The 11443-nt window shown below is 46.8% G+C and overlaps 1 protein-coding gene across 2 annotated transcripts; it reads left to right on the top strand.

Moving 5' to 3' along the window:
* On the top strand, positions 1 to 4693 carry KLF4 (KLF transcription factor 4). Of its 2 annotated transcripts, XM_037494160.1 has the most exons (5): positions 1 to 499; positions 613 to 733; positions 1364 to 2354; positions 2457 to 2621; positions 3615 to 4693. In XM_037494160.1, exons 1-5 carry the CDS (start codon positions 495 to 497, stop codon positions 3788 to 3790), a joined length of 1458 nt encoding a protein of 485 aa, XP_037350057.1. In that variant the 5' UTR covers positions 1 to 494; the 3' UTR covers positions 3791 to 4693. The 2 variants fall into 2 exon arrangements, with proteins under 2 accessions (XP_037350057.1, XP_037350056.1); XM_037494159.2 differs by having other exon boundaries at positions 180 to 499; positions 1364 to 2621.
* The last annotated feature ends 6750 nt before the right edge of the window (positions 4694 to 11443 follow it).

Here is an 11443-nt window from a genome sequence, read left to right as displayed (position 1 = left end):
CCCACCCGCCCGCGGCCAGCGCCCATGGCCGCGCGCGCCCGGCGCAGCCCCCCGGACTCCGCACCCCGCGCCGCCGCCCAGCACGCAGATCAGCGCCAGCCCGGCCAGGCTCACCTGGCGGCGCCGCCCGCCCGCCGCCCCGGCCCCGGCCCCAGCCCCAGCGCGCACGGCCACAGCCGCGGCGCCCGCGACAGCGGCGGGGGACACTGCTGAGCCGAAGAGCGCGCAGCCCGGCCGTCGGACCTCCTCGCTCGCCTTCCCGCTTGTGTGTTTTTACGAGTTTACAACTTTTCTGAGAACTTTTGTATACAGAGGAACTTTTTTTTAAACGGCATCATCCATTTATATTTCATCCAAAGAAGAAGCTCGGGCAAAAATTGGGGCGTTTTTGGTTTCGGCTTCGTTTCTAAGTTTTCCCCTTCTCCTCGTTGACCTTGGGGTTCGGGTACCCCTACCGCTTCGGACTCCCGAGGACATTCTGGGCCCCCACATTAATGAGGTAGGTGCAGCGCGGCGTTCAGGGAAGGGTGGGAGCTGGTGGGACGCACCCGAGCGGCGGTTGAGAGTGGCCCCCTGACTCCTGCTTCCTTGTGCGCCCCACCCGACCCTCAGGCAGCCACCTGGCGAGTCTGACATGGCTGTCAGCGACGCGCTGCTCCCGTCCTTCTCCACGTTCGCGTCCGGCCCGGCGGGAAGGGAGAAGACACTGCGTCCAGCAGGTGCCCCGAATAACGTGAGTGTTGCCCCGGGCCGCCCGCAGCGTCCGGTGGGCTTCTGTGGGTGGGGTGAGGACGGGCGGCACCCCAGGGTCGCCGAGCCCACTGGGCGAGGCGAAGGGGTGGCCACCGCACGGCCTCCGTTGCCTGCCCAGAGCGCGGATGGCCCCCGCGCTCTGGGCTCCGCGGTACGTGCGTGTGGTCGGGCGGCTGCCGAGCCGCGGGGGGCGCACGCCTGGCCCGCGCGCGTCTCCTAGTTCCAGCGGCCGGGCGGGCTCGCGGGCCGCAGGGCAGGAGGTGGCGAGGTCCCCAGACCCTCGCTACTGGGCCCGAGGGAGCTTGAGGTGTAGGCGGCCCCGTGGCGAGGGCTCCCCGGGAGAGCCTCGGTGTCCCAATTTCGGGGGCGGCGGGAGCGTCGCCGGGATCTGGCGGGGGAGGGACCCGGGCTGGCGAGCCTCTGCGCTCGTTCACACGCAATCCGGCAGACACTGCCTAACACCCATGCAGACCGCCTCTCCTCGGACCCGGGTGTGGGCCGAGATTGCAGCGTTGGCATCGGAGTCCGCAAGCGGCGCCGGGCCCTCCACTATGTCGGGTGGCAGTTGGAGGTCAGCACTGACGGTTTCTCTCCTTCTCTGTTCCTTCAGCGCTGGCGGGAAGAGCTCTCGCACATGAAGCGACTTCCCCCGGTGCTTCCCGGCCGCCCCTACGACCTGGCGGCGGCGACCGTGGCCACCGATCTGGAGAGCGGCGGCGTTGGCGCGGCTTGCGGTGGCAGCAACCCGGCTCTCCTGCCTCGGAGGGAGACGGAGGAGTTCAACGAACTCCTGGACCTGGACTTTATCCTTTCCAACTCGCTGACCCATCAGGAACCAGTGGCCGCCACCGTGTCCTCCTCGGCATCAGCCTCATCCGCGTCCTCCCCGTCGAGCAGCGGTCCAGCCAGTGCGCCCTCCACCTGCAGCTTCAGTTATCCGATCCGGGCCGGGGGCGACCCGGGCGTGGCACCCGGCACCGCTGGCAGCGGCCTCCTGTATGGCCGGGAATCGGCGCCCCCTCCCACAGCTCCCTTCAACCTGGCGGACATCAACGACGTGAGCCCGTCGGGCGGTTTCGTGGCTGAGCTCCTACGGCCCGAATTGGACCCAGTGTACATTCCTCCGCAGCAGCCGCCGCCGCCAGGTGGCGGGCTTATGGGCAAGTTTGTGTTGAAGTCGTCGCTGAGTGCCCCTGGCAGCGAGTACGGCAGCCCGTCGGTCATCAGTGTTAGCAAAGGCAGCCCGGATGGCAGCCACCCGGTGGTGGTGGCGCCCTACAGCGGCGGACCGCCGCGTATGTGCACCAAGATCAAGCAGGAGGCAGTCTCCTCGTGCACCGTCGGCCGGCCCCTAGAGGCCCACTTGGGCACTGGACCCCCTCTCAGCAATGGCCACCGGCCGCCGACACACGACTTTCCCCTGGGGCGGCAGCTCCCCAGCAGGACTACCCCGACCCTGGGTGCCGAGGAACTGTTGAGCAGCAGGGACTGTCATCCTGCCCTGCCACTTCCCCCGGGCTTCCATCCCCACCCCGGGCCCAACTACCCACCTTTCCTGCCCGACCAGATGCAGCCACAGGTGCCACCGATCCATTACCAAGGTCAGTCCCGGGGATTCATTATTCGGGCTGGGGAGCCCTGCTTGAGCTGGCCCCCTCCTGGGGCGCTTGGGATGATGCTGACCCCACCTTCTTCACCCCTAGAGCTCATGGCACCTGGTTCCTGCATGCCAGAGGAGCCCAAGCCAAAGAGGGGGAGAAGGTCGTGGCCCCGGAAAAGGACGGCCACTCACACTTGTGATTATGCCGGCTGCGGCAAAACCTACACCAAGAGTTCTCATCTCAAGGCACACCTGCGAACCCACACAGGTAGGACGGAAACCACAAAAAGTGTGTGTGTTGGGGGGTTAGCGTCCAGCCCCATTAGCCCACCGTGGCCACTCCTCGGGGCGTCCCTTGGGTTGTGGGGTGCAATCTATCTCCTCCATCTCCCGGATCACAGGAGAGCACAGCAAACCGGCGCCTGCTTTTTTGCCCAGGAGCTTTTTGCTTGATGGATGGTATCAGGGCTTGAATGTGCAGTTTTGTTCAGCCTTTGAAAGGGAGATTCCAGACAGTGTGTTGCCCTTCTCATAGCTTGAGCGGGGCACCCGCTTGTGATCAAGAAATTGCTCTTTGCAGTTCAAAAGCATTAAGACAATTGTTTGTCAGTTTTCATTTCCTAGACTCCCTTCATTTTTCATTGCCCCAATTCACCCTGCCTCAGTTCTAGTCGTGATTAGATTTTACTTCAAGAATTTTATGGTTTCAATTGCTGAGATATTTGGTTTAAGATGGTCACTTCAGAGAATTTCCATGTTGACGTGAGCATAGGCAGAGCGTGTCATTTTGGCATAGCCTTCATGATGATAACAAATGTTGGTACAGGATTTAAAAAAGCCTCCTATGGCTTTTTAGACCCAGTTGTAATGGGAATAGGACGTTTTGCTTGGTTTGGACTAGGGAGAGAGACACAGTAGGTGACATAATTTCCAAATTAATTTCTATCCCTGTGATTCCTTGGCTCAAAAGACAGAAAACATCACCCTAAAGAAGTGTAGGCTTAGGAAGTATTTGTGTGTTTTCAGTATATCTTTAATGTTCCCCTAATGAAAAAGCAAAAGAATACTTAGTGTCATGTCTTCCTATTTATGACCTGAAGTTTTGCACAGCCTTACGATGGAAATAAAGGTATTCCTGTGTGCTTTTGGGGGTGGGGGGGAGAATGCCTGAGTTGATTTAACTTTTCGCCTCTAGTTTTTAAAGAGGCCCAGGCTCCCTCACATCACAGTGGCTTCCAACGGCTTGCTTTTCCTTCCCCAGGTGAGAAGCCTTACCACTGTGACTGGGACGGCTGTGGGTGGAAGTTTGCCCGCTCGGATGAACTGACCAGGCACTACCGCAAACACACCGGGCACCGCCCCTTCCAGTGCCAGAAGTGCGACCGGGCGTTCTCCAGGTCAGACCACCTCGCCTTACACATGAAGAGGCACTTTTAAATCCCACACAGTGGATAGGACCCACACTGCCAGAAGAGAATTCAGTATTTTTAACTTTTCACACTGTCTTCCCGGAGAGGGGAGGAACCCAGCCGGAAAGCACTACAATCATGGTCAAGTTCCCAGCGAGTCAGCTTGTGAATGGATAATCAGGAGACATGAAGAAAACCGAAAGACAAATCAGAGAACAAAAACGGATGGGGTCTGTGACTGGATCTTCTATCATTCCAATTCGAATTCCAACTTGAATATTCCTGGACTTACAAAACGCCAAGGGGGTGACTGGAAGTTGTGGATATCAGGGTATAAATTAGATCGGTGAGTTGGGGGGGAGGGAAGACCAGAATTCCCTTGAATTGTGTTTCGATGCAATATAAGTGTAAGGATCATCTTATATTCTCTTTGCCTTCTAAAAGCCATTATTATATTAGAAGAAAAGAAAGAAAATTCAGGTACAGAAATGTGTTTTAATAACCTAAACGATGGTGCTTGCTGAGTCTTGGTTCTAAAGGTACCAAACAAGGAAGCCAAAGTTCTCAAACTGCTGCATACTTTGACAAGGAAAATCTATTTTTGTCTTCCGATCTACATTTATGACCTAAGTCAGGTAAATACACCTGGTTTACTTCTTTAACGATTTTATGCAGACAGTCTGTTATGCACTGTGGTTTCAAATGTGCAATAATCTGTACAATGGTTTATCCCAAGTATGCCTTAAGCAGAACAAATGTTTTTTTTTCTATATAGTTCCTTGCCTTAATAAATATGTAATATAAATTTAAGCAAACTTCTATTTTGTATATTTGTAAACTACAAAGTAAAAAAGTGAACATTTTGTGGAGTTTGTATTTTGCATACTCAAGGTGAGAATTAAGTTTTAAATAAACCTATAATATTTTATCTGAACAATGTTTTCGTTTGGTCTTGTATCCCCTCCCCCCGCCCCCTCCCCCCAGAAGAGCATGTAACACATTTCAGTTTAAATACAGTGGGTAGGGCATGTGAAAAGCACACTAAGCAGCCACACTTTATCTCAGCACAGAATAAAAGACTTTGTTTTAAGGCAACTTAGTTTTACAATATGTACTCTCAGTGTTGTGAGCCTGAAAACTGAGTACTGGAGATCACAGAATTAAACTTAGCTGCTTCAGGCTGCTCTTTGCAAAGGTACATAAAAGTACAGGAGAGATGTTTCCTTACCTGAGTGTGTGTTTCTCAGGTAGAAACCTCTCAGCTTCAGTTTGCTCAGTTTAATAGGAAAGTTTTCATAAAGTATACACAGAACAGCCTCACCTTTAAAAACAAATCTTTATGGTTTCTCTTTAAAAAGAAATGAAAATATAAAAATCTCTCAAAGGCCTGGCTCTGCACTCAGAACAATTTCAGTAACAAAGAACCTTCTTCCCACAGCTGACAGCCCTAAGAATGTAGTTCCACAGTGCCCTCCTGAGGATTAAAGGTTCATTTATGCTTAGTGTGCGTTACAGACATGGGACTGGTAGTTCTAGTCCCGAGAGGTCGGGACTGAAGTGACGAACAGATGGTTTTCAAACTTTGCTGGTCCTCTGAAGATGGCCAGCTCTATTGTTTCAGCAGATTGAAACAAAAGAATTGAAAGTCATCAAAGTCACAAAAGGAAATGTAAAATTTTAAATTGTGTTTGTATGAGCTTGTGGCATATTTCTGAAGTTATTAAAGCTTAAAAACTGCACTGATATTTTTCTGAGGTGGGTAAGCAAGAGTGTGACATTCTTCTGTGACTGTCAGAAAATGGAAAAAACATTTGTGATACTTGTTGACACTAGATATTTGTAATAGTGATGTGGGTGACTAATTAACATTGTCAAGCAGACAGAAGCTGACTGGCATTTTCTCTAGACTGCTTATTAACCATCCATTATATCTCAGTGTCCAGAGGTCTGTTTGCATTGTGGGTGCACTTTATAAATGGAATAAAAAATAGAAATTTGTAAGAGGCTCATGATGGATCAACACAAAGTATTTTCCTTGGCTTTTAAGCGTCGGCATGACTGGAAAACATGTCATGTGTCTTAGCTTAAAAGAAAACAGGTGCATCAATAGGATGGAATTTTATGTGGCCAAGAACATATTCAAAGCATATTTAATGACATGGAAAATGCTCATGGTATGTTAAGTGGAAAAATCAGGACAAAATACTATAAACAGCATGATTCCAATCGTATAAGTTTAAATGTCTGTGTGCACTGAAGGAGAGAGACAACCAAAAGAAAATTAAGAGGAACGACTGGAAGGAAACACCAAAATGTTAACACTGGTGTTTTCTCAGTTTTAATATCCAGCACTTACCAAATATTCTAAAATAAGTATTTAGGATGGAGATATTTTTAAAGAAAGCTGGTGCAAACATTTAGGTTTATTTATAAAAGAGCAATTAAAGCTATTTAAAGTCTACATTTGAACACATTTTTCTCTATTAACTATTGGTTATTGCTCTTATAACCCACCTTTCTCTTAAGAGCCTTCTGGTACCTACTGGGAGAATGGAAAGTGTTTATTGAGTGTTTGTTACCATCTTCATCTTTGCTTCATATGGCTCTATCTCAAATAAAAAAAAAATTCACAATATATCAAGACATAAACTTACGTAAATATCACTTGCATTAACTTTTTCTAAGCTGGTAAAGAAAGCTTCCATATCTAAAATGGATGAGGAAGATTGTCCAAAAATCTAATAGGACAAACCATGTTCAACATGCACAAATATGTAAACTTGTCCCCTGAACCTATCGTGTGAGCTCCTGGGTATACTTCATCACGGTGTTACTGTCACTTACACTATACAATGAAGAGTACTTCATAATTGAGATGCTTGTTTATTACATTTTCCTAATGACACTTAATTTTATATGCTCTACACACGCACAAAGGATCAGTAGTAGTGTTTTCTATATATATATATCAACAGATTTTCAGTCTATCTTCCAGTAAAATACTGTATCTGAAAACCCGATAGACTCTTACAACCCTGTTTGTTTTGGTTCTTGAAAAAAAAAACAACAAACAAACAGTAACCTTCATTTCAAATAGGATAGTCAGGAGGATTCTTTTCCTTTCAAAAATTGAAAAATTGTTTCCATTTTTAGAAAAATACAATGTTATATCATATTTGGGTATTAATAATTTTTACATCTCACAAAACCCCAATGAGCCAGTCCTTATTTTATGCAAGCAAGTCCAAAGGGAAAATGTTAAAGCAAGTGGTGGGGGTACCTGCTGTACTTTGCCATATAGGAGCATCTAAATTTAGCAGGCTGCGTCAGCCACCTGCTGCTACACCAGTGCTGAAGCGCCATTCAGCACTACTCACCAGCATGAATGAATTGTAGTTTATATTTCTTTCCCCTCTTCCCGTCTCCCTCCCTTATACACACGTAGATATATAATCATCCAGTTCTACACAAATGTTTTCATTTTACATATTATTTTATTATGTATTTTCTTTCCTTTTTTAGCACCCTCCACAAGCAATTGCACAGTGACATGTTTTTATAGTGCTAAACTGAAGCCATGTCTGCTGCTTCAAGTTTGTTTACGAAACTATCAGTCATTGTTCATGTGCAGAGTCATTCAATAATATTTCCTATAAAACCATCAAGAACACTCTACATAATGAAAACACTGGAACTTCTCACAGAATGTTCTACCTATGAATACACAACGAAACTACTGCTCTAATCAGAATGCTGGATGAAAATAAGTCTCTTATTTTTTTTCTCCACACTGAGTGAAAATAAATTAAAGTTGGGAATAAACACCCTTTGGGGACTTCACCGAAACAGTCACTCTCGAGTAAAAGTCTCACCTTTTCATCTCCTGAAAAACTAATAAATTCTTACTCCTTATGAAGTATAGAGTGCTTTCATGCCTGGGTGACAGTCAAAATTAAGAGGAAACCAACTGCCAACATTTAACATCAACACAGAAAACCACACTAAGGTATCTAAACTACCTGGGGCAGCTCACTTAGGGGTACACACAGGTGGGAGCACCAATCAAATTGCTTCCCTGGAATCTCACACAAGGGAAGTCCATCTTCCCCATTGTTTTACGTGAGCCTGTTGACATATCACTTTTTGGAATTGCTTTGGTCTTCTCAGCACCCTAGATGAGTCAGCATGTTGCAACTGGTCCTCCCAAATGTCCTTTTCCACTTGTTCTTAAAGGGAAAGGAGGAAGTAAATAAAAAGCCAATTTAACAACAACAACAAAAAGCAATTTCACACTTTCAGAATCCTTACCACATCTGTGTATACCTAACAATATTTTTCATCGAGACAACGCAATAATTATAATGACAACCCACAGTGTGATTTGTTCCATGTCTATATTCCATGTTATTATCTGAACAGAGGTAGAAACAAAGAGAAATTCTATATGGAGAACTCTTGATGTGGGGGTTGGGGGGCGAGGAGAATGAGGGTGGGGAGAAAGTGACAGCCTGGGGTAAAGGTTTGACAGTTATCTAAAATCATTTAGAGTAAACCATCAAAGCCGTCCACCCCAGGGATCTGAGGCTAGGGGTTTGAGGGGGGGTTATAACATCTATTTCACCTATAATATTTGCATCTGTAACTTCTGTACTAACTGGCACTGAATCAGCTTATTACTGAATAGAGGCCAGATCTCTATGACACAAAGCCAATGCACTCAGATCCTACACCCACATGCCCACATAAAAGCTAAAATGGTTAAATAACTTCACAGAGAAATAGAAGGAACTCCAGATACACTTGCTGAAAGCCATGGAGATAAGTGAATTGGTGCAAACCACAAAGCAGAGCCTCTTAACATAACAAATGGAATGTTCTTCAGCAAGGACAAGCAAGCCTCTCCTTTAATCCCGGTGGTTTTTTGCTGTTGTTATAGTAAACCCTTACTTCTGCACAACTACGTGAGGTCTGAGGCATTTACTGGTTCTATTATTTCAATGAATCTTCACAACATCCCCATCTAACTGATGAGGAAACTGAGGTTCCCTTTGCAGATTAGCTTTTGTTTTTTTTTTTTGTTTTCCAGTCTTGCCGACAAACTCAAAGTGTTTCTCTTCTAGTACTTTTGTCTCTGTTCTACTGGGCAGGCAGAGCTACAAGTAAAACAGATACACCCCAATTCAGAAGGATTTGCTACCATCCAGGTTCTTCCAGTAAACCTGTTTTGGAGCCAAAAGACTCAGACTTTCTGTCTCCCGATTAGTATGCTACTTCCTTTCTCATTGTGACCTGAAAGGGAAGCCTAGGTTTCTTGCAGCAGCTTCTCTAGCTGGTCCCCATGCCAGAGTTCTGTAGTGGAAGAAAAATCACCTGTTCCTGTCCTCACCTCTGGCCCAGCACACAGCTCCCTGGGTCATTAACTCCCGTGGGCCACACCTAGTGATCAAGACTTAACCCAGCCACTCCTCTAATTGTAGACACTTGTCCTGGATCCTCTCCTTAGGTATCCAACCTCTGCTGAGATGTCCTGGCTACGCTAAATTAAATTCCTCCCGAGGGCCTCCCCGGTGGCGCAGCGGTTGAGTGCTGGGTTGCGAAGCCGCCCACGGCCTCTGCGGCGCCGGTTCGATCCCCGGCTGCTCCCTGGCCACCGGGGGAGGGTCCCACATGGCGCGCAGACCCCTCCTGCCGCCCGCTGCTCCCCTCAGCAGTGTACTTCGGTCCTTCTGCCTGCTCTGCTCCCCGCTCTGGCTCTGGTGAATTCTCTTACCCTCCCGCGTTTCTGACTGTACCCAGTGCATGTATAAACAAAACAAACAAATAAATAAATAAATAAAACATGCCTCTATTAAAAAAAAAAAAAAAAAGTTTAAATTCCTCTTGACCCCCAGCACGCCACACCTGTTTCAGTCTTTGAGACTTACTCATACATATTGATCTCTATTGCCTCTGGAACAATCCACATTCTCCTGACAAGTATTTATACATTATATCCTTTCAAATCTTGCTCTGAAAAAGCCTCCTCTATCCACTCCATTCAGATCCTTCAGTAAATGCCTATCTGCACATATTATAGGGGGGTTATTGGTCTGGCCCCCGTAACAGGCATGGGATCCTGGTGGACACTTTCCTTATGGGCCATTGAACACCCATAGGCACTCTTTATAGAGGATTGTCCCTGGCCAGGTGAGTCTCTGAATTTTGTGAATTTGTAGTGTAAGGGGGCCAGCAGATGGGATCGGTGGTCCACAGGAAGCAGTTCAGGCATCATGGTGCATGGCTTTTGGGAAGTCAGAATTTGGGGGAAAATTCTCCAAAGGATAACTCATTGTACCACATTTCAGGGGCAAAATAGAAGTGTACTGTGAATTTATGACAGACAAGGTTAAAAACTTGCACTTGGGAGGCCCTTTCCGCTCTAGGATACAGGGTGGCCAATCTGTCCCACCCTCCATTGGTGGTTGTGAAATCTCCTGGTTCACTACTCCAAGCTCGAGACTCATTGCTGCTTGGATGACAGTTTTCTGACTTCTGAACTCATCTAGATTAACTGTAGAGAAAAGTGCATGAAACAGACAAATGCCCCTGCCTTAGAGGCACTATTAAAGCCTCAAGCACTGGAGCTGTAAAATCACCTAGGCTGTTGGAGCAGGAAAGGGTCTTTGAAACCATTTAACTCAGAAGAAAACTGAAGCAGATAAAGGTCCAGACTTGCCCCAGGTCACAAGGGAAGCCTAGAGGGGAATAAAGATTTTTCTAAAACACCACAAAAAAAGAATGACTTTAAAAGGAAAGTTCTAAATTCAATGTAGCATTGTGTTCCTATGTCCAAAAAAAGCCTATCATTGCACTCCACTGTGCTTCTATAATGTTAACAGCCAACTATGGGAGGAACTATTTATTTACTCTGCCCCTCTGCAGGGAACAGAGGAGTCATTCCCTGAAAGGGTTAAAATATAATTCTGCCTTTGCTCTGCTTTCTTTTTCCGTACAATTCCATTCCAACATATATAATCTGTTCAAGGACCTACCTCACCTATACAGAGGGCAGGGAACCAATGATGAAGATGATTGAATCTGCCTATCTACATATATTTTTCCCTGGTACAATTGCTCCGCCAGGAGTATAAAGCGTCAATTAAACAACAATCGGCTTCCTAGCATCAGTCAAAATTGTTTACTCCTTTTGGGAAATTGATTCGGTAGTTTTTTTTCAGACTCAAGCACATTGACTACAATCACTTATACCATTCCCCCAGTACAATTTTCTCAATAGCTTATTATTTTAGATACATCCAACTAGTTTATCAGGTGCCTGTTAAAAGCAGGTTAAAACGCGTTACTCAAGTTCGACAAGAAGGTTTTGGCCTTCAATAAAATATCACAAACTTCTTTAGATTGAATGATATGGGCAAAATGGAGCTTAATCTGCAAATTGAGATACTTGTATGGATTGGAGATTGTACACCTAGACCAGGGGTGCAACCTCATTCTGTTTGAAGCACAATTAAGTTTATAGCTAGGGAGCAGAACTAACTTCTTAAAGCTCTCCTGATGCCAGCGTTTGTAGAAACAGAAGAGGCTTTGCCTAAGGGATTCTTTGCATTAAAGACTTTGTTAGGCAAAGCCACTCTGGCAGCAGTCTGATTTGCAATTTGTGCTTTGTAAAAGGATTAGAAGA

The sequence above is a fragment of the Talpa occidentalis genome, unplaced genomic scaffold, assembly GCF_014898055.3.
Source record: "Talpa occidentalis isolate TD23 unplaced genomic scaffold, MPIMG_talOcc4v2.1 talOcc4.7, whole genome shotgun sequence".
NCBI lineage: Eukaryota > Metazoa > Chordata > Mammalia > Eulipotyphla > Talpidae > Talpa > Talpa occidentalis.
The sequence above is the reverse complement of the archived record's forward strand: the minus strand, read 5'-3'. Positions and strand labels throughout refer to the sequence as shown.